Here is a 22,716-nt window from a genome sequence, read left to right as displayed (position 1 = left end):
TCTGTAATGACAAACATTTGAGCGAGCTATTGGGAGCGCGTTCAAACAACAAACAAACGCAAGTGCTCCTTCATTTTAGTTGATTACTATCAAATTACTTCTGTATTTTACTTTGTTTTTATCAAAAGTTCTGCAACTAACTCCATCGCTGATCGTTGTCAAGTTAACTTATTCCATGTCATTAATATGACCATCAAAAAGAAACGAAATCGCACGGAACACCTGCTTGTAACTGACAAAGGAAGCGCAAAAGGTAACGCTTCAAAGAGTGACTTTTTATGAAATTATGATCTTTCGTGGAATCAAATGTGTGCCGTAACACATGTGAGTGTTTAAGCCCAACAAAAAGTACTCAACTGAGCAGCAGTTTAAACAGAAATTCTAATCAAAAATGAATGCACGAAAGCTACCGGACAACTACGGCGGTTCTAAAACGACCTCTGTACCTGACTAACACACTCATATCCTCCTCTTCTCAAACGATACTGTCACAGTGTCACATGTCAATGCTGCTTACGGAACATTTCGTGCAGATAGAGTGCAGCAGAAACAGAGACAATAAAGAATGATAAAATTCACGAGAGAGTGTGCAAAGGAGATATGCTTATGGATACCAGAAGTAGACAGTAAGTGGTAGCATTTGAAGGATTCACTGCATGCAAAAGATAAGTAGAAATGACGGGATAGGTGACAGGTGGGAGCAGAAATGATGGTGAATTTTTGTAGTGAAGAGGAGAGTGTACGATGGTGAAGTGTGATGGATAAAGTTGAATAGAAACAAGTAATTGAGTTGGGCAACTTTCCCACTTACTGACAAAGTAGTTTGAAAAGCACACTATGGAAGTTATTGCACAGAACATACTGAATCTAAATCCCAACTTACTAAGGTAAGCATAGGCAGAAAGGTAATGCAGACGACAGCACAGCTCGCTTCGACGTACCAACAACAGGTGAACACTGAGTAAACAAGGTAGCGTTGTTGTGTGCTTAAGGGACGAGTTCGATAACTGTGACTTGAGTTGGACTTGAAGTTATACCTGTATTAGGTTGCACAACAACCTGATTATTGGGTGAGGAATAAATGTTTGAAGTGGGATGAGGAGTCTCTCTTACATATAATGAGATGTTCAGAAATTATTGCTTCATTCAGAAAATCACATAAGTTAGGAATAGTCGTTCATATTTTCTGTTCTTGGCATTTGTTGTTACCAGTGTTGTACAGGAATTCCTTCATTGATTTTTTCATCAGTGTCAAGCTTTTTAAACATTTTAAACTCTGAATCGATAAACAATGAGAAATTACTGATTGAACATTACACTTGTCACTAATTTGCAGCACTTAGCAGTGATTAATTGGTTTCATTTACATATTTCTCGATGTTTCATCAGTCTTTAAAGAATAGTCATAAAAGTTCTAAAAGGTTTCAGTTAGACATATGGTCAAGAACCAAAAGAAGGCGGAAGAGCATAAAAAGGAAATTGAAGGAAGGTAATGGTTGAAGTAGTTCATAGACTAAACGTATACAATCTGTCATGATAAGCGACAGGCGATAAAAGCAAATAGTAAAAAATTAACAAACAAACTAAAACACTCATTCTTTTCTGAATTTAAGTGAGGCTTATAGTAATAGCTTGATCTAGTAATGGTATTTTTTAAAGAAAACGATGATATGTAATGTACTTAAATGTTTTTTATTTCTTTTATAAATTTGCTATATTGGTTCGGCAACATTATCAAATTAAAATATACAACCAGCGATTAATTAGAATAAAATCAGAAGTATTGGACTGAGGAAATTGATATAAACAAATATCTAAAACTAATTAATATTAAAGCTAATTACGCTGGACAATTCTTTCAACAACCAAAAATCTGTTATGCTTAATTTCTAATTAAATCTTTCCCCAGTTAAAAGAACGGCAATATTCACCTTGTCATTTAATTATGCTTTCAGTTTATGGCAGATTTCTGCAATCTCTGCCTCACCTTTTAATTTATTCCTACTATAATTTAATTTTCTTAATCAGCTAGTGAAATTTGTTTTCTGCCATTATCATTTATGAAATTAGGAAGAGCAATCCCGCAGGACTGCGATGCTGCAAATGCAAGGTGTTGAATGTATGGCGCATTAAGTTGAGACAATGTGGACATTTTGTTTGCATCACATGCATTCTCGAACATATCATGGTAACCTAGGATATTACTTTCCATCAAGTATTTAGGAGAGGAATTAGAATTAATTTGAAATGAAGCGAATTTTAGAAATTCAAATAAGTAAACTTGGAGAAATTGAACAGTGTGTATTATGCTTGGATTAAATTAAAATAAACTGAACAACGGTTAGATGATCAAATTAAATCATAGAGCTTAAATTAGTTTAATTACAAAAAATGAATCTTTCACTAAAACTTTGTAGTATTGGATTGAGGAGGAAAATAAAGTACGAATAAAATGTACAAAGAGTACATGTCCAAAGCATATCCATGAAAATGATATTGACGCCGTGCTTGATCCTGATAATGACGATTTAGAGACTTTTATGAAAAGAGCGAAACGCGAGTATCTATTACATGAACACCGAAAACATAGCATTTATTATGCATTTGCAGGATTGATACAAAGGTGTCCACTTTGTAAGGTTAGAGATAAGTCTACTAATAGTTGAATCAGGTGGTAGTTATTAAAGCAATATCATTAATAATTAAATGAACAAGGCTAAAAGTTTTTGAACATAGTTGAAGTTAAAGTGAAGAAGGAAGCAAATTGTAAAAATTTCCTTGATGAATTTATTCAAAAGAAGCTAACTGTGCATTGAGTAAATGAATTGTGAGGGTCTTATGGTTTCATACTAGCATTAAAAATGAGTAGTTGAAGGGACAATTATAGGCGCTTTATACAGAGTACAATGGTTGCAATTTTGTACAGTGCGTTAATATAAGATGTAAACAACGATTTTGTTGGTTATGTAATGAGCCTACAGAATCACTGCAACATTTCGCTGGTACTTACTTATTTCTTTACTCTTAAGAGAAGGTAGAGGAATCAGATCGGTTGGTGAATATTTGCATATTAGAAATTAAAATATTTTAATAACTATTTACTTGAACACAAAATTATCTGCTCAGTTTCATACTTCTAATAAAAGTTCAATTGTGCAGCACTCCACTGTATTCGTGAAAACTTCCTAATAATAACGTCAAATTATTTCATATCATTTGTTTAAAAAGTCTCTCCTCTCATTTACTATCTCTTTTGGCACAAGCTATAGTACTTCATGGGCTTGTTTTGAGCTGTATAGAGTTCGTTATAATTTAATAATGGAGAGACTGAAAAAGTTTTGTTATGAGGAAATAATTCAAACATGGATATCTGCAGGTGGAACATGCAAACTTGGATGGGATGATTTATTTAAAATCTGTTTCATACTCAAATTTTTGGCATTCACCGAAGGATGCTTGCTCATTATTTTCTTACCGCTCGTTAGCACAACTTTAATTGTTAGTTTGTTGAATTTATTTCCCATATATTACTCTTTCATGCGTGGAACCTTTGCTGTACGTTTGATGGCTCATTTATGCTTCCCAAGCTTCTATATGATAAGTATTGATTCAATGCAAATAGTTGTTCTTTAAAAATCTGTTAAAAAAATTTTATGATGAATGCCAGAGTTCACCAATCGATAATCCTTACTTAAACATTTAGTATTTTTCGGACATCTGAGAAACTTTGCCATATATATCTTCCTGTTATGACATTATTTTTTACAGTATTTTGGACCGTTATTAGTATTGATCACATTCCCTTACCATATAATTTTATTGTTTCGAGAATGCATGCGTGGAATGGGTAAACCGCCATGGGTAATTACTACCTTGGTAATAATATCACTTTATTTAATTTAGCAATTGATCTAACGGGATTAATCAACTATAGCATGTAATTTTGATGGATTTCATCATATACAGCAATATTTCGAATTATAAATCATTTGCATTTTACTTGAGGCAGTGGCTCTGTACCCGATCATGATGCTAGCAGCGGTGCCTTTCGCCATTGGTTCATTGATATTTCTGATACCGATGTCGGTTGCATACTGCACGATAGCAATCATCAAATGTATTCCTGCATTTTCACGAGTAAGTAGTAAGCATTGTGCGAATCTATTATTAAACTGTTATTTGATTATTTACTTACTAATTCTATAGGTATTTCCGTATTAGTTTAGTAAAAAAATGTGTAGGTTTCTTGTATTACCTACTTTTTTAGGCTTGTGATATCCTTTATCTTATGTCAGTATTAGTTGGTTATTTTGGCTTAGATCAATGGCGTACCATTTTACGAGAAAATTATGAAGCCAACCGTCAACATGAAGTAGAAATTGCACAAGAAAGGGCGGAATTGAATGAATGTTTGTTCTTCTCAAATTAATTATTTCACTCAGTGCTGTATTTCTGCTCTGATAATGGCTAAGGTTGTAATTAGGCCAAAAAAGCCAGTAATTTGCTTGTATGTTTTAGGCACACAACAGACCTCTTCTAGTACTATTATAATAAACCTGATAATGTGTCATGAGACTCATGTGAAGATAATGTTGGGCTGGCAAATATTTCACAGAGCTTAAAAAGTTTTAAAAATTGTTGAAAAAATTTAGGAAACTAACAGTTCTAAAAAACGATGTTACGCTTGGTAAAAATAATCGATTATGAGGAGATATCGATGTGTTGTCATAATTGATTATTTTTGGTGATTTAAAGATGTTTAATTTCATCGATAAATTTATATTAATCAAAAGAATTCATCGTCGACATCAAAAATGTATTCTGTTCCACAAATACAAGTTTATTTGAATTTATTTCCAGAAGCACAATTTAAAGTTGGAGTAATTTTTGCAAATTACAAGATATTCCATATAGACTATGTTTTACATTGAAACACAAAGAATCAAAATGATGCAGAGATTCCCGAATGAATAAGCAAGCGCAGTAGTTTTGATAAAAAATGATGGTAAAAGGTTATGGCAGATTTAGAAGTCGCATCTTGCATAATCTTCAATTAGCTCAGTTGTTTTATTCATTTTAGCGAATGAATCTTGAATGTAAGGCAGCATTCTGCGGACATCACCCATCACATCGTATAGAAACGCATTTTCCTGCAGAACTTTTGTAATGATTAAAAAACCTGATAAACGGTATATATCTGATAAACGGAAATATTGAAAATTTCAAAGAAATTTTTGAATGTAGAGAGACGTTCTTGACTAAGGTTTGCTATTTTATTTAATTGTGTAATTTGTTAGGAATTTAACTTCTTGAGCTGAATCCACAAAAAATGCGTCTGAAAAAATATTTATGCGTACCTCGCCATAGCAAGAAGAAAGATGAGATTCCAACAATGGTTCGGAATGTGACAGAATGCCATAAATCCGTTCACCGAACTCTGTGCCGCAAACGAAAGGCCCACCAGAATCACCCTGAAATGAATTCATGGCTCCAACAAATGAATGAATGATAAAAGGGAATATGAACATTTATTATCTGTATATTCCATCAAAAATTAAATTAACAAAAAAAAAAAAAAAAACAATCTCTTCAAAAAAATCCAAGTTTCAGATGATATGATATTTTAAATACAATCAATATAAATGCCTTACTAATAATCTAATTACGATTAAAGTAATTTGTTAAATCAACATCATTTGGGAGAGATCTATTTCCGCATGCTTTCGTTATTCTGTAAAATTAACTTACACCACATATACGACCTTGGCGTATATATTGTGCATTATTTTCCATCGGTATCAGAAGCCGTCCATTAACTTCCCAAACTGAAATATTTGTTAGCTTCCGCAGCCTACCATCGGGTCCACCTACAAAAGAGTTGGATATCCAGCATTTTATTAGAACTGGTTGAAGTTAGAGAGAAAATGGTTGAAGTTGCTTTTGCGAATAATATAATAATTCTTATTGAAACTTGTAGCAGACAGATCTGAATCTCAATTGATAAACAAATTTTATAATATTTCTTGCAAAGTTAATTCACTCTTTTTCTATGCACTGGTATTTGGCGCATGAATTAGGCAAAAGAATTTGATTATTTTGAATTCAAAATTCTGTACCTTTTTCCGAAGCTCCGTAACCGAATAATGAGCATTGGTCGAGTAGTTCCTTCGATGGTTGCAAAGTTTTCCATTTACGAGTTCCTATGTCCTTCACCGGTAATTTGATAATTGAAAATACTCTTCCATCCCTAGCCCGACATACTGGCAATGGTTTGTCTAATTCAAATAATGCATAATCCAAAATCCCTTCCTTTTCCTGCACAAATTATTTATACAACTGATATGAACAAAGTTAGTAAGTATAAATTTTTAGTATTTAAAACAAAACATTTATGAAAATTAAAGACGTGCTTTTTAAGATCTACTGGATTTTGAAAGCAGCGATGATAATTTCATGACATCTGGTAAGTGAACTATCCAACACGGATAGTCTTTATCTACTCCTATGCTATTGATTTTGTGACTGGTCTAAAAATATACCATCTTCCACACAACAGAAAAATAAGCTACTAGCAAAATTAAAGGAAAAACAGAAGAGAACAAAAAAGTGGGCTTACTTCTAGGTCGGATATCTTTAACATACCGTGAATTTTACCGCTAACCCAAGTTGCATAAGATCGTCCACGGTCTTGTCGAAATATCACTTTCTTCACTTTACCAAGCTGTTTCTTCGTTTTTTCATCACTAAAAATTCGAAATTTATGAAACAGTCCTGAGTTACAATCTCATAAAAAATAAAAGTTTAAACTTCTAAGATTAAGCCTTATAAATTCAATGCTTACACCATGCAGTGCGCAGCAGTCATCATTATTGAACGAGATAGGAGACTACCTGTGCATAATATCTTCCGATCTGCAAAAAAGAAAATCAATGTTGATCCAAACTGTTTTAAATCAGTTTCACTTATTTGTTGTGTTAATTCATGCCAAAAAATTAGGAATTTTTCTTAAGGTTTGTCGCTCAGACTTACCTGGCCAAACAATATATAACTCGGCTATATACGGAAATGATTCAGGCGCAACTAATTTGGCATTACTAACCATCCTTCGTGAAAATGCATCACTTACGTGAAACAAAAGTAGCAAAGCAATTAATGTTAGATATGAGAACATATCTTGCTGAAATCCTGTAAATTTGCTTTAGAAAAAAACAAATAACAATAATAACAGTGATAATGATAATGGTTCAAATTTATCACATAATAAGGAAGTAAACCAAATATCAGTAGCATATTAACAAATATTTCAATTTTGGAGAATTGAGATTTCACACCGTTAATTACAGATCTATTTTTAATCAGCCCAACCTCTATCTTTTTAAATACCACATTTTTGTCAACGGCATTTAACTAATAAATATTGGACCACGGCATATGAACGGAAGATTAGTTAAAAGAGATCAGTGTTTTGAGATGTTTTTTTTTTTTTGGATTTATGAGAAAATAGCATCCAAAAATTTATATTCCAATAAAATTGAAAATACTTTCTTTAGTAATGATTAGATTTAATTTCCATTAATTCAGCAAATTTGACGAATAATAAAAACTGCTTCGGAAGGGTTGACAATTTTCCCTCGAATCCCGAATTTTACTAATTACGTTTTGATTCTGCCTGATTTCTGGCCACCAGAAAGGTTATGGCCAAGAGAAGTTAAAATGTGACAATACCCGTTAAACCTTATCATTGTTTCTACGAAAGACCATAGAATAGATGCCATGCTCATGCTGCATTAATTAACGATGTTCGCAGAACTGGGACTGCTGAAAAATGATTGTAGATCGGAGCTTTAGAAGTGGCGAAACAAATGATATGTTCAATAGTTCTGCAGTTCATAGATCAAAGATTCGCGGCATTTCGTATTTTCCAGAAGTGCTAGTGATGTCAACTGGTCTGCAAATGACTTTATAAGCTGATAATGAGACTATACACCAAAAGGAGAAAGCGAGATATTGATTCGCTAAACCTAAGATGATTAGAAATCTTACAACCCGAATAAACAACAATATTATTTGCGAGAATACGGAAAATGAGGAAAATATTAAAGGTAATAAGCAATATTCTATACTATGAAAATCTGATTATAATTGAATTTATCAATTTCTAAAGGACCATTATTCATTAAATACAAGCAATAAAAATTTCACATTTCTAATGACACTTCAGTTCAAATACTTCTTTCTCAATGAAATAATATGATCATGTTTTCTTGCAAACAATTAGCAGAAGATTGCTGCGAGTAGGATTATTGACTGTGAAAATGTATAAAATTAAAAAAGTAATGAAGCACAGGGCCGATGAAAGAAAAACAGAGATGCTATTTTTGCACTTAATTTTTATTACCAAGCATAAGCCTTTTAGACATTTACCACTCAAAACGAAAGGTGAATTTAGTGAGTGAGCACTTGCCCAGTTGCACAAATGCAGTACTTCCTTTTTCCCAGAAAAAAGATAAGAATTCATTGAATCTTTGACAAGAGAAAGCGTGTCCGCACTGTTCTCTTCCAGGTATCTTGATATAGCTCTGTGTTATTTGTTACCGAAAGAAATTTTAAGACAATAATTGGAAAAATGCCTACCCATACATATAAAGCCGGAAAATGTAACACTGTCGCATCAAAAAATTTTATTAACACTGCAAAATACACACAAATTGAAAATGAAAGTTTGCACGTCTCAAAAGCATCGAATGAATACTTTAATTCATACAGTAATTACACCATATGATAGATATGAAAAATGACGGTACAACTGCAGGAATAAAGGATGATCGCAGCCAACACCAATAATTCCCTTCAAAACTAGCTGTACAGGTAGTTGGAAGCTAAAGACAATGCCAGGCAAGACTGGCAACAAAGTGGATGGAAGCTGGAAGCTAACACTAATACAAACTATAAAACAATGTTTGCAAACGATTAAACATGAATATGAAATTTTCAAAACACATGGATGAAAAAAAGCAAGAACTGGAAACCAAGAACACAAGATCACAAAAAAAAAAAAAAAAAAAAAAATGGACATTAGGCACTTGACAAAGTGGCGTGATAAAAACGTCCCAGAATTATCTGCCAAACTATTGCTCAACACGGTCCCGGTGAATTAATTTTGATAATTCCAATCAAACGGCACACTGTAAATCACATTATCAGTGTCGACAATATATATTCGCTTAAAAGCAAAAAATCAATAAAATACGACTTGTAATTCTTCTTTCAATTTGATCTGCTGAAAGAGACACTGATCCGCTTCCCTCCTTTACTATGTTTTTTTCCTCCACTCTCTTCCCGTTCGAGCCCAATCGAATCAACAAATATAAAGAAGCAAGCAACTCCATGAAACAAAAATTTCTCTTTCAAAAATAATCGAAATCTGAGCAAAACCCATAATCCTGGTAATATTGAAATTCAGTAATCTCCAACACCTCTATTTAAATAAAATAAGAAACTGACATTAAAAATAGTTTGGTAATCTGACCTTTGTGAATATCGGTAAATTTAAATCAATCCGAAATTAGAACTCCAGCTTTTTTACGATATTTATGAGATTGTAAAATCCCAACAATTCGGTCTAAAACGTAAGTTGTTGAACCTATTGAAAACCACAAATTAGTTTCTTGGTAATTGCAAAACTAATAATATTAATTAAAGCACCTGTTTCATCTTTTCGATTATTTTTTTACCAGACGAATATCTCAAGAGCCGAGATTCATGTCGAGAGATTCGTTCAGAGAGGCGAGCCAACCATATCAGGTCACCTTCACGTCTGTCATCGTGTACGTCAATTGATACGTTAATCATTGTTTGCACAACATAGTTGCCATACTGATCAAATAGCATTATATCAAGCGCATCACGCCCTTTGCTGGAAATATTTAGATTGGCATCATAAGGCTTCCTATAGATTTAAAGTCATTGGACGACTCGAATCATAGCCAATCTAATTGAAAGATCAATAATTATAAGGGACGATTCGAAGACAGTTTTCCAAAAAAATGCATACAATGATAGCTATATTCAATTGCATACTTATAAAATTTGCTCTTTATGTAAATACAGTAAGACTATTAAGTGCTCAAAAATTCTATTAGTCTGGAGCACTAAATCAGAGAACTAACTCACTCATCCTTGACATAACCATCAAAAATTTCACTCATCAAACAATGCAATACTTTCGGCGATGCATATTGCAATGACTTTTCTACGACATGAGAAGCGAATTTTTCTTGTGATAGCGTTAACACATTGCTTCTGTAAAGAAAAACAAGATTTCTTAAAATGAAAAGAAAGGAATGCGTAAGAAATAGAAGGCCGATCAACTGAATATTTTATAATCCTTGATGTAAAGCGAATCATGACTTCACAATTTCTTTCTTTCTCGTAGAAAGTCTTGTATCCAATTTTTGATTAGTGTTATCACCTCCTTTTTCTACATAAGTGTCTGCAAATCTTGTTATGATATACAAAATGACTAAAGACGTACAGAATAGCATGCTTAATAATGTAATCTCGAGCTTCAGGATGGAATTCTGAAGTAATAACGTGCTGCATGACGTAATTCGCAAATTGATGATCTATAAACTCCATGCAGTTCTCTGTTAGTCGTCGCAATAGTTTATTCAAAAGTCGTCTTGCTGCCTTGAATTCATTTGGAGTATTGGCACAGCGCGTGGTACATGCTGATATTTCAAGTTCCTGAAAAGTTTAGCTAAATACATAATGGCCTTAGTATGCATTTGAATTAAATCCAAATTAATTGTACATTCATTTGAATTAAATCTAAAATATTTGTTCCGAAGGAACTTCATGTGGTACTCAGTACATCTAATTCCCATTAAGACCATGAGAAAAGTAGGATTTTACCTCCAAAGCAGACTGAATAACGCGGCATCCATATTTGTTTTGAACAACTTGCTTGAAATTCTCTTTCGAAAGTGTAAGCGCTATCACGATAAAGCTATATTTTGTTGGTGGAAAAAGAGCAAACAACTTCTAAAAAACTTTCTTGTACTTTAATTCCAATCTGATGAGCAAAAAGGCAATACATGTCCTAAAATTGAAATTTCAAACGCACCTGCATAACATGGGTAGCACAACTGTCAACCGCTAGGAAACACTCCGACCCACTGAGCTTATTGAGAAGTTCGACTCTGTACCCGAAATCAAACCTTTCGAAAATACGCTGCATGATCCTGCTTCCATAACGGTTGGAGCACATTTTGACCACTTTATTTGCGACATGCTCAGCGACTCTAGCTTGTTCTATACCAGGAAAGGCTTCCATTGTTATCTTCTACAATTAAAGGAGAAGGTTCAAAACTCGCAATTTAACTTATTCTCACTCCTGACCATTGTATAGCATACTTGAATGATAAAATTTCCATGTGGATCATTGGAGAACCAGTCAAATCCACCTCTTTCGAAAAGGTAGTCAAACATCATTTGACGAACCGCTGGAGAGCTTTTTGCAAATTCTTCTTGCACGAATCTAAACAAACACTAGTAACTATCATATATAATATTAACTCCACCGAATCTATTTCCCATTTTGCAGAAAATGAAGTACTCAGTATCAAAATCAAATACTTTGTGCAGGTCTCACCGGCTGCCTTTTTCGTCCTTGCCGAAATTTGAAATGCAACCCGATGTCAGTAAATAGAACAATGTCGGCTGCATTAATTCAATATTGTTGTTTAAGCCATAGCTAAAGATATTAGCAATTACACTGAACCGTAAATTTTTTAATCAACGAACAAGTGCAGGGTATTAATAATAAGAAATGTGAAAGAAACCATTCGTAGCTATCCCAACATTCACCATTTCTCAATCTGTTGACATGTGACACTTCGCATTGTTGTACACAGCTATCACAAGCCATCTAAAAAGAGGACAGGGAAACGTCTCTATCACCCTACTTCGAAAAAACCCGAATTTTTTTTATACAGAACTCAAAACGTAAAAGGAAATTTTGTAATCTATAACTGACTTGAAGTTTATGTTTATTTTATGATTCAGTTGATGCTTCCTTAGCAATTAAATTTTGAAGATTATAATATCCGAACCAAAGATAAAAACATGTTGAGATCTAGATTCTGAATGAATAAAAAGAAAAAATCAAACTTCAAAATCCAGAGTTGTAGTCTGTACAAGTTATTCTTCACCTGTGTTTGGTTTCATTAATTTTAGTATATAGTTTCTGTGCTTTTAGAAATTCCGACCAGAGTATAACCTTATAAGGTCGATAGAACAAAACGACACTTAGAAAGTACAAAGCTACAGAATAATTAGGCTTGATCACCAATATCTTAACACAGTCAAACTGCTCGCATTATGGCGTCTTTTGGATGATTGTGTTTAACTTCATCCAGCATGCAATTACAGTGTTTTCCAGAAAAGTGCAGAGTTGTTGTAAAACGATGCAAAATCATTTATACTTGATTTCTTTGAAGAAAAAAATACAGTTATTTGTTGGTAACTGTTCAATAAGTTCTTACACTTACTAGTTGATGTTCCGCTGGATTTGTGTAGGTGTAACCTGAATTGTCAGTATACTGGTTACAAGGAGAACACCAGTGCATCTCATTCATCCCATTTTCTTTATCACTGACCTGCAAATATTCAAAGAAAACGAATGGAATGTACCTTATAAGGGAAGCATCATTAATCATTATTCTGATTAGAACACGTAAAATAACCGTAATAGATGATATGTTCTGGCAAAGCTGATCTGTAGCAGCATCTGTACTCATTCGCTCTAAAATAATCAATAAAAAAATGAGTAAAAATATCTCTGTTCATAATGATTATATTCAAAAGGTTGTATCAGGATGGATTGATTGAATATCAGGAAATAACCTCTGCGAACTTTGAAAGGTCATGAAAGCTAGGGAAGGAGTGTATACAATCTAAACTTTTTCCTACGTTTAGGAATAACTAAAGCGAATTTAGACTTAAGAGATCTATTAATATATCCATACCATATTGCGAATTAATGGCTGATGAGGGCTGGAAATTGTACTGAACTGATGAAATCGTCGTTTGCTGCATTTCTAGTACACCAATTACAATTCCAGCCCTTATGGCTTTAATTTGAAACTGAAATTATGGCTAAGCTTAAAAGCATTGTTGCAATGATAACTTTATATGGCTTTTAAAAGCTTTCTGAATAACAGTTGCTAATATTTCTCAGCATCATCCCTATCCTCGGTCTTAATCACTATGCTTATTACTAGAAAGGCCGCTAATAATGCATATTACACTGGAAGGATGATAAGTGAAGTGCGATAGATAAGTAGGTTAAAGAAAAGAGTAAAGTAGAAAGCACCGTAGCGGAGCTCTCGGGAAGTGTTGAGAAAGTGCAAATGCTACAAGAACTATGAACCGGTCGAGAATTAACCCTTTTGACCTTTATGATCCTCAAGCCATAGACCATATAGCTCGATTAATTTCTACAGTCCCTTGCATAACTAATGAACAGTACATACAGATAAGTTCAGATGGCATCACTCAAACGTGCAAATTATGCGTATCCATTAGATGAAACATAAAAGCGATATAAGTTCAAGTCATACCTAAACTTGCAGTCATGCATGCGATGGGAAAGCGATATTTGCGCGTCATAATCACCAAAATACCTATTTACAACACAGAAGACCACTTAAACAAGGAGGAATCTCTCCGAGCGGTAACAATTTAGCAGTGAATGTCTACGTGCAGAATATGAATCTACATCCGGGTGTACGTGCAAATTAGAATATTTGGGAAATTCGTGCAAAACTCTTACTTGATTATTTAAAACTGTTTGTTTTCTAATTCCTGACGCAATGTTTTTAACATAAAGTTTAACTTTAAGTCCGTTGTTTGGTGATTTGTTTACCATTCAGTTTGTTTATGCATGACGAATATATCATACTTCCATTTTCCTGAAACATTTTGGAGGAATGACTCTTTCTAGAAACTTCTCTCTGTAAATATTAAGGTTGAAGGAAGATGCTTCAATTTATGGTTAATCTCTCATCTGATTTGTTTTCTAGTTTCCTGGTGGAATTTCTCTTCAAGTAACCCTTGATTAACTTAACACTATCATACGTCATTTATGTTTGTGGTATGTTAGCCTCAGGCAGTGTTGAAAGGGCGCTCAAGGTGATAGTATTTTGATAGGCGAACCATGGATACGACGGCTGTCAGCGGACCTTCTGTCCAATTCAAACAGAACGACACACCACATCCTGAGCATCTTACAGCAGAACTATTCAAAAAGCATAAGAAGCTGCTCCAAAAGGTTTGCATATATCTTGTGTCAAAGAAATTATTTAAATTTCTAAACTTTATTCAGCTATCAAATTCTATATAAGCAGGATTAACTGAGCTATTTTAGAAAGTAGCTTTTGTGGAAGAGGAAAGAAATATGTGGGAACATTCAAAAGCAATTCTTGCTCAAAATATCGATGATGAAGAAAATTTGAAGCAGTCACGTCAAGCGTGCAAAGAAATTTCAAAACAGTGTGGTTTTTGATTTAAAATTTTTGTATATTGATAGTGATTTTAATTAATAAAGTTCTTTTAAGGGCTACAGGTCATGTAGTCATCCAATGTCTATTACCAAGCGCTTTTTGATAAATTATGTCATTATTGAATTCATATTATTAGTAAGAAATCCACTTCAGACTTCATCGCAATGCCAAAAATCTTCAGTTGGTTGAAATGCGTTTTCGGACTGTTTCAGAGCTCATCAAGACAAGTTTGATTTTCCTAATATCTCTACTACGTTTTTCTTGCCTGTGCAATCGAAAAATTCAGAATGAAATGAAATACAAGTCTGTTTCATTGGTTCATTTTGCAGTGTAAATTAAATATACACATAAAATTTTTTAAGCCATGGATACAGTGCAGGTGACGAGCAATGTCAATAACTTCAACGTCGAGACTCTCACATCCCGCTTTCAGGCTCTCAAAATTCGCGCTGAAAACGATTGGAAATCTTTGCAGGAAAAATGTATATTCCACATGTTCATGTTTTTTGTAATAATTTATAGATTTTTGTCGACCTCGGAGAGACTTGAAATATCAAACAGTGTTTTATATTTCTTACTCTTGGTATATATTCATGGCGAGTAATAGTTCAGAAACGAGCAAAGTTGTGAAGTAAAAAAAAATCGGGATATAGTTATCCATACATATTATTTGATGTCGATCCGAGCTCTTTAAAAAGGATAAAAGCTAGTTTTTTTCAGTAGAGCGAATCGCGGGAATTGATAATGCTTTATTTGAACTGCAAAGTAGCCTAAATCATTTATTACGTCATAGAAGCCTGGAAGAACGAACTGAACGTCTGCGAAAGATGCGAGATGATATAGAAAAACTGTTGAGAATGGAACAGGAGGAGTTGCTAAATCATGTTACGCTTTTGAAATCGAATCTTGGTAATTAAAATTGGTTAATTTTAAGAAAGTTCGAAAATGTTGCTCAATGTACCCAGTGAGCAGCATTGACTGGAGCAAATAAATCAACAAAGAAGTTACATGATTTCACGTGTGGAAAACTCATTTCATATTTCATGTGGGGTCAGCTTTCGCTGAAATTTTGTATCACGATGGTAGAGAAAAATTCAACAAAGTCACTTCCTAAATGCAAATCTGTTAGTTAAATTATTTTTAAAATAAGCATAGTCTATTTTCGAATGGTGATGCCATTTTCAGAAATCAAAAATTCCGCAAACAAGAAACTTAAACAACAGTCTCGTGAGGTGGAAGCGGAGTTGGAGAACATATTATCGACTGATATCGTTAATATTCAACTTTAAAGAAAAATTGCAATAACAGAACTGATATCAAAATATTTCAAAAGTTATGAATGACGTTTATATTTTATCATTTAATCAGTTTAAAGGAAAATTTGGATGGAATTATGATAGAGGAGAAAGAGCTACAACAACAACTTCACCAATGTTCTCAAGAATGTGATGAAGCTGTTATTGAATTATCGAATTTGAATGAGGAAAATGGAAAAATTGTGAATAAAGAACGGTTGCTTGATGAAAAAGTAAGTGCATTAATTAGGCGAGTCTCTCTAATTTTATTGCTGCCACTATATTTCTAACTTTAACATTTAAAGTACATATAAAATTTTAAATAAATTTGTAAATTCTTATCAAGCTTTATTCAAAGTCATTTTACAGATTATCGTCTTGAAAACAGAATTGGAGAATCTAACAACACTTAAGAGAGATGATCCTGAAATTATTTCTTTGCAGTATAAAAGTATTCGGGAAAATCTACAGGTTTGTTAAAAAGTTTTATATTTTTGCAATCCCCATTCTCTCCAGCCTCACTGATAACTATAAATATAATAAAACGACAGCATAAATTTTCTTTCGTTCTTAATTCTATGTTATAGGTAAAAATAAGTGAAAAAGTCAGTACTTTGCAAGACGAAGCCAAACAAGTGCAAACAGAATTAAACAGTGGAGAAAATGAACATGCTTCTTTAATGATATTTCTTGGTGATGAGCAGCACGACTGGTCAAAGGAGATTGAAGCTGCCATTGTCACAGGGCGACATTTGGAAGAAATGATAACCACAGAAAGACAAGCATCTGCTGCTCTTCGCAACAAGAGGATGGAACTTGATATCGAAGCAATATTTTTTACCAATTTTGAGAGCTAAAAGAATTTTTCAATTGTTTAGAGCACTAGCGTGGAGCTTTTTGCTCATATAAACAATATCCTTACGTATGACAATGTATATTTTAGAGTCTAAAAAATATGCATATTTTGTCGCAATTTCAAATTTTTGATAATCCACTATTATGATTCCCGGAATTCCAGTATTATTTCCAATAAAATTTTCAAAGCGATGTAAAGACAATCTGTTTGAATTGTCACTATTTGTTTAGCTTTTTCAGAATAACATTTTCTCATTTGAAAAAAAAAAAAACTTAATCTTTCTCTCTCTCTCATTCTCTTTGTTTGTTTTTTATTTCTACGTAGTTTCTACATATTTCTTATTTGTACGTATCATATATTTTTATTTCTACATATTCCCACTGTTTTGAGACAGATTTATTCGTTTCCTTCAGCCATTTTTTCATCTAACCATAAAATGTCTAACAATAAAACTTTTGTAATTATGCTGATCTGAATTTAAAAATAATTTACATAGATCAATTCAGTGCAACCGATTGGAAATGGAAACCAATGCTCTTCGTGAAAGCAATAAGGCAGAAATGATGCAGTATGAAATTGAAATTAACAACCTTCAGAAGTATCTCGAGAAACTAATTGCCAAGGAGAAAGAGGTTATTTTTTTTTTTTTTTGATTTGAATGGTATTTGGTAAATTCATAAAATCCGCTTATGATAAACTTGTAATTCCTTCGATTGGAATAGCTCTCCGTTCAGTATTAGAGCAGTCTTGCAACTTCACTTCTCGCAGATATAGAGAAATTCATACCCTTAACAGCAGGGAACACCATATTGCTCAAACGAAAAATTGTTTGCTCATTGCTTTTGTGTTGTCAGTTTTACTTGATGAAACGTAATTTGGTGACTGCTTAAATATTAACTTAAATTTAATATGTTTTTTTTACTGTCTGCATAATTTGAGGAAAAGAAACGTTATGAAATGATTCGTAGTCAAGCAGCAACTATTCGTTCTGAAAAACATGCATATTCACAGGATGGTTGGTCCTTTTAATTTTAACTGCTTTTCTTACTAAATCGCACTCTTCAAAGGAATTTAAGAAGTTCAAGTTCAGAATATGAGAAGTTTTTAAAAAATCAAATCCAGGCGAGGCGAAAGTTCACTCCCTTTGGTACAGTGAAGTTTGTAACCCGGACACTACTAACTTTGGAGAGCCATCATCAGATGATTTTAATCGAGATGCGGTTTCGTGGCTTACTACAACTGATAATATGACAAGCGTATTGTTTGATAAAGCAAGTTTTGGAGGTGGAGTGTTGGTATGGTTTGAAATTTCTATAAAATTATTTCAAAGTTTGACTTGACAGATTTAAAACTTGTTTTCTAATCAAAATTTGGATTTGTTTTTTGCAGTTTTTATTTCAGGTGAGGAAATTTGGAGATGAATTTGCTGTAGATTCGGAGGGAACGGGAAAAATCCCAAGTGATATTCATATTAGTAGAATGGATAAGGCTGATTCAAGTGCTGTTAAAGTAGTTAAAGCGGATGCAAATGTAGGTAGATTTCAATGATGCTTATAGAAGAAAGCTGAATAAAATATTTTGAAGCTTACACAAATGATTTTTGCCCAGATTATTTTAGTTAGGAGAGTACTACCCGCTACCACCATCTGCCTTTGGAAGCCCGCTGTCAGGAAATGACTCACGAGAGGTTACAACAGATTGCGAAATTAGCGGTTCTGAGTTTGATCAAAGTATCTGGTCAGATTTTTCATCAGTGGTGAAATAAGCAGTGTTCGGGAAGATACGTTTTATTTGCATTATTGATTTTAAACAAATTAATTTTTTCACTGTAAATGGTCTTCGTTCTGTTATTATAATGATTATAACAATGCATTAATTTTCCTATTTCGGTTGCAAATGTACTCAATTTTAAAGGTTAAAAACTACATAACTTTTGTTTTGTTGTGTTTACTGTAAGACTTTGCAAGACGAGTTTCATCCTCAATTTTCATTTAATTCTCAACTGCATTAGGCAAATCCAAATCCTTCAATTTCATCAAGAACTGTTGCTAATTCTAAGTAACTTATTAGATTCAGGTATTAATTTTATTTATTATGACATAAGGCATCATAAAATCTATATTTCTTGTAACTGTTTCACACTTTGGGAAAGCTGTGTCGAGGATTTAAGATGAAAAATAAATATTTAAATAGGTTTAGATAACTTGATTTTTGAGATATCTTTGATTTACTAGTTACTAATTGGCAATCCATTCTCAAGTCCATTGGAATACACCTCTTTCACAAAGACTTAAATTTCACAGTGAGAAAGCACCACATTTAAATCTTCTCCTTTGCAAAAAAGTCTTGCAATCTTTCAGTTAGCACTATGAAATTCATGAGTTTTGCCACTGAATACAGTTCCCTACATATATCGTTCGTGTTTTTCGTGTGGTTTGAGAGAATGGAATTTCAGCTTTTTTTAATGATGCCACCAGATCTGAATCAACGGAAGTGTTGTCTGCACTAAATAAAATTTATCGATAGTGTTTCAAGTCAATCTGATATTTCCAACAGGTGTGAAACTTTTTTTTTAAAAGTTCCAAATTTTAAAAGTTGGGTGGCTGAAGAACATGGAATCAAAATTCTCTGCAGACTTTGCCTATGTTTGTATCAAGATAAATGTTTTTTTTTTCTGACTATAAATTTTTTTTTTTCTTGTTTCCATTACTTAGTGAAAACTTACTAGTGATCTGTGATACGGGATACTTCTGAAAAGTTTTAATAAATTAGATGGGATAATAATCGCCAAAGATGAATCCTTAGGATAGTTCGGAAACGAAATTCGAAAACCCGGGAGATTTGCTATTCAAGCGATTTCTGAATTCATCGATTACGGGAGATTTCTATCACAACGATTTGTTAGCGGTCACAGATTGTTTCTTTCTGTTTGTCGTAGTTTAAGTCTATAGTGTAACTGGATTTCATCAGCTTCTGATATGACGGAAAATCAAATACACAACGAATTATTTGCCTTGCTTACTGTATGAATGAGATTCCAAGTTTTTCTTTCAGTGCTCTATAATATATGTTCAGAAGCAATAGAAAATCAAAGTTCTGATTTGCTGATTGATACAAATATTAATGCAATATATGATTATATATGATTTGAACGGGTATTTGACAGTATATTTGCAACTGATGTGCTTTGGACAAATATCAGTGCTTAATACAATTCTTAACTGCAGTAACAGACAAGATTCTAAACAAAAGCTTAGATTATCAAATTCTTAATTTTTCGACTCTAAATACATGTATACATCGAGGAAACAAATTAGAGTAAGTATGTGACATGCATCAAATTAAGTCAGATTATAAAGGAAGGACGGATAAGTCATGTCATCTTGTAAGACAATAGTTATTCCTTCGGTCGCTGCAGGGGTGTCGAAATATTCCCTTGACTCGATTTACTAGCATGCATGATGTCCATCTTTTTTGGTGGTACTGCTTGCATAAGCAGTGGATTAAACGGATCTGCACCAATTGGAGTGAACATCGACATCTCGTGGATTACCAGACGTCTGGAGATTAGAATGTAAGAAAGATTCCATTTATGATAAAAACGAGGTGAATAGTTAATCACAAACATAAACGGTGCTGAAGTAATATAAAAATTGGATCATAAAGATAAGTGAAAGCGAACATCAAGACAAATAAACAAAGAAAAAAAAAAAAACTTTTGGCCATATCCATGCTTTCCGCGATAAATGCCTTTCAATGTTCCTGGCAGAGCATTTTGCCGAATCTTTTGTGCTTCATTCAAACCAATCTTAGTAGTGTCTTGTGCCATCCTATTTTTATAAATTTCAATAATTTAGAAGAAATAACAGTAATCATCTCTTTAAAACTGGATGATTTCCTGAATGAAATAACCAACAAAAATCAGTTTCAAAGCATTTAATACCTGGGATCCTTTTCAGGGACTTTTTCGACAAGTAGTACAAATTTAACCACTCGTATAGCTTGCACATCTATCGCTCTTTCAATTGTCATCAGCACCTGCCAAAATTTTTTAAATTAAAAACTTAACTCTTGACATTAATAGTTTAAAAATTGTGTAAATGCAATGCAACGCAATTGTATAAATGCATGTAACGTACAAATTTACGGTGTTTGAGTCCTGAAATGACTCGTTCACCGCATGATACAGTTGACGTAACTGGTGTACCATCTACGTCTACAATACAGTCACCCATCAAACAAGCGGCTGATGCTATGCTCATTTGATCTATACTCGTTACATATACCTGAAATGAACTGGACTTATTGTTGGATTTCTAGAAGCTTGATAATGAAATTTTATGTTCCTTACACTGCGTAGTGTTCAACAGTAGAAAAAAAAACGTAATATCTTTTCCTCTACAGATTTTCCGCAATATTTGAAAACATCTTTAGTATTTATTAGAAAATTTTATGCTCTTAAGTCGATAATCAATGCAACAAGAAACAAACTTTGCTGTTATATGATTTAACATTCATTCCCAGATTACCGCCTGGATAAAGGATCATCAAACCGCGAATATAACTATATCCTGGTGCACGATCATATCCTTTTGGTAATCTAGTAGCTGGCGTATTCCACAACGGTCTTCGCAACCGCAAATTAAACTGAAATTGGAAATATGCTTCACTGTTTAACCCGAAAATAAAAATTTGAGACCGTTCACAACCTCCTTGCCAACATCTCGCAATAATTTCAGCTTATCGTAGAATTCTCTTTTACTGGTAATTGGCTCATCTTCAATATGTGTTAAGAAATCGCAGATTTTCAACATTCCATAAAATATTGAATATTCCTCTACTCTAAGAATGAGCAGAGATTTGGTTATAGCAACGCCTACCTGAAAGACTGAGTCATTTACAAAGAGTATTTCAAGAAAAAAATAATAATAAATAAATAAACATTGGATAATTGCATCATCATCGTATAGGGTTAATCTGTTTGTTCAGATCATTTTTTTTAATATGTTGAAATTATCGATTGATTTTCAGATTTCCGAAATAGGGAGCACAATATGAGAATAAGGGCGATTTGTAAACTTAATTACCCTCACTTTTTTGTCTCTCTGATCGAACTTTGCTTGTATGTTTACGTCGACAACGAGATCATCTGGTAGTTCACACGGAAATCCCAGATTGTTTTGTATTCGTGAAATTTGAACTTTTGGTGAGGTCACGCTTTTCCCGTGTCTTGTCACCAAACTGAAACTTCTCATTTTCGGGTTAAATATGACGGCTTTATTTTAGTCATAATTTTAAGCTCTTTTAATAAGAGTTACTAAAAAATTCTACAATAAAAGAAACTTGAACTTCACAGATGGAGATACCAAGCTCTTGATTGTGTCATCGCCTTTTTCACCTTTCGATTAATAGGATGCTTTTCGTCTTTCGTTATGCTATTAGATTTTCCTACAGATGTTTTGAACTGCGATGACGGTGAAAATTTGTTGAAAGATGATTGCTTCCTTTGCTTTATATTGTCACTGCCAACAATTTGATCTTCGTTGTTTGATGCTCTATTGTCCGATGATTGCGCTTGTGATGATGATAATGTATTCCGCAAATTTTGGAAAGCTTTCATCTGTGATTGTTATGGCATTACAATTGTAATTATTTGATTTTAAAATTTCGGATTTGCCCAGAAATATTTGAATACTTCAAAATCTATAAAACAAAAAAATCTCTTCAGATTTGACTGAAATTTCCAAAACCTTTTCTCTAGGAGTCAGCTATGGCTCTCAGACCTCTGTGAAAACTAGTTGTCATTCAACCAACTTTGCAGATAACTTGGATAGAAAACAATTTAATGATCTTTCAAATGTATACCTTTTATACTAAGTGAATCTTGAATTTGCATATAAATCGAGTTTTTAAAGATTTCGAAAGTGTTGTTTAATGATGCAGCATTGGGATATTGCAACCATGTAAACAGCTCGAAAACTGAAAGAAAGATAAGCAATAA

General features: G+C 33.2%; 7 protein-coding genes across 9 annotated transcripts; 4 read left to right on the top strand and 3 right to left on the bottom strand.

Moving 5' to 3' along the window:
* Window positions 1-1,436: 1,436 nt before the first annotated feature.
* Bm3400 (Uncharacterized protein) lies at window positions 1,437-4,429 on the top strand (the record flags this gene model as incomplete). Its single annotated transcript, XM_043077193.1, has 8 exons — window positions 1,437-1,489; window positions 2,071-2,188; window positions 2,418-2,639; window positions 2,888-3,002; window positions 3,377-3,498; window positions 3,769-3,876; window positions 4,006-4,137; window positions 4,268-4,429. The coding sequence occupies 8 exons, from the start codon at window positions 1,437-1,439 to the stop codon at window positions 4,427-4,429; spliced, it is 1,032 nt and encodes a 343-aa protein (XP_042933127.1).
* Window positions 4,430-5,024: 595 nt separating this feature from the next.
* On the bottom strand, window positions 5,025-7,102 carry Bm10813 (Uncharacterized protein; the record flags this gene model as incomplete). Its single annotated transcript, XM_001900552.2, has 7 exons — window positions 5,025-5,150; window positions 5,358-5,471; window positions 5,749-5,867; window positions 6,117-6,315; window positions 6,617-6,743; window positions 6,842-6,911; window positions 7,030-7,102. The coding sequence occupies 7 exons, from the start codon at window positions 7,100-7,102 to the stop codon at window positions 5,025-5,027; spliced, it is 828 nt and encodes a 275-aa protein (XP_001900587.2).
* A 733-nt stretch (window positions 7,103-7,835) lies between these two features.
* Bm13296 (Uncharacterized protein) lies at window positions 7,836-7,934 on the top strand (the record flags this gene model as incomplete). Its single annotated transcript, XM_043077192.1, has 1 exon — window positions 7,836-7,934. A coding segment is annotated over one exon (99 nt), but the record flags the coding sequence as incomplete, so codon positions are not given.
* A 1,239-nt stretch (window positions 7,935-9,173) lies between these two features.
* Bm4352 (Uncharacterized protein) lies at window positions 9,174-13,098 on the bottom strand (the record flags this gene model as incomplete). The annotated part of the gene is made up of 12 exons (XM_043077191.1): window positions 9,174-9,185; window positions 9,706-9,916; window positions 10,174-10,302; window positions 10,535-10,746; window positions 10,915-11,043; window positions 11,126-11,344; window positions 11,416-11,539; window positions 11,654-11,755; window positions 11,844-11,929; window positions 12,552-12,659; window positions 12,747-12,805; window positions 13,029-13,098. The coding sequence occupies 12 exons, from the start codon at window positions 13,096-13,098 to the stop codon at window positions 9,174-9,176; spliced, it is 1,461 nt and encodes a 486-aa protein (XP_042933125.1).
* Window positions 13,099-14,218: 1,120 nt separating this feature from the next.
* Window positions 14,219-18,480, top strand: Bm10815 (Uncharacterized protein; the record flags this gene model as incomplete). 2 transcript variants are annotated; one of them, XM_043077190.1, is made up of 14 exons in its annotated part: window positions 14,219-14,332; window positions 14,429-14,553; window positions 14,718-14,791; window positions 14,927-15,046; window positions 15,285-15,473; window positions 15,750-15,835; window positions 15,940-16,092; window positions 16,229-16,330; window positions 16,447-16,596; window positions 17,222-17,347; window positions 17,655-17,730; window positions 17,838-18,010; window positions 18,117-18,245; window positions 18,334-18,480. In XM_043077190.1, the coding sequence occupies 14 exons, from the start codon at window positions 14,219-14,221 to the stop codon at window positions 18,478-18,480; spliced, it is 1,764 nt and encodes a 587-aa protein (XP_042933124.1). The 2 variants fall into 2 exon arrangements, with proteins under 2 accessions (XP_042933124.1, XP_001900582.2); XM_001900547.2 differs by lacking the exons at window positions 14,219-14,332; window positions 14,429-14,553; window positions 14,718-14,791; ... (4 more) ...; window positions 16,229-16,330; window positions 16,447-16,596 and having other exon boundaries at window positions 17,237-17,347.
* A 1,632-nt stretch (window positions 18,481-20,112) lies between these two features.
* Bm10816 lies at window positions 20,113-22,335 on the bottom strand (the record flags this gene model as incomplete). Of its 2 annotated transcripts, none has more annotated exons than XM_001900546.1 (8): window positions 20,113-20,275; window positions 20,432-20,545; window positions 20,659-20,753; window positions 20,855-21,001; window positions 21,207-21,362; window positions 21,425-21,595; window positions 21,803-21,956; window positions 22,082-22,335. In XM_001900546.1, 8 exons carry the CDS (start codon window positions 22,333-22,335, stop codon window positions 20,113-20,115), a joined length of 1,254 nt encoding a protein of 417 aa, XP_001900581.1. The 2 variants fall into 2 exon arrangements, with proteins under 2 accessions (XP_001900581.1, XP_042933122.1); XM_043077188.1 differs by having other exon boundaries at window positions 21,809-21,956.
* Bm13539 (Uncharacterized protein) lies at window positions 22,148-22,252 on the top strand (the record flags this gene model as incomplete). The annotated part of the gene is made up of 1 exon (XM_043077189.1): window positions 22,148-22,252. The coding sequence occupies one exon, from the start codon at window positions 22,148-22,150 to the stop codon at window positions 22,250-22,252; it is 105 nt and encodes a 34-aa protein (XP_042933123.1).
* Window positions 22,336-22,716: the final 381 nt, after the last annotated feature.

This window comes from Brugia malayi (genome assembly GCF_000002995.4).
Source record: "Brugia malayi strain FR3 genome assembly, contig: Bm_v4_Chr1_scaffold_001, whole genome shotgun sequence".
NCBI lineage: Eukaryota > Metazoa > Nematoda > Chromadorea > Rhabditida > Onchocercidae > Brugia > Brugia malayi.
Note: the sequence above shows the minus strand (reverse complement) of the source record. Positions and strands in the feature narration are given on the sequence as shown.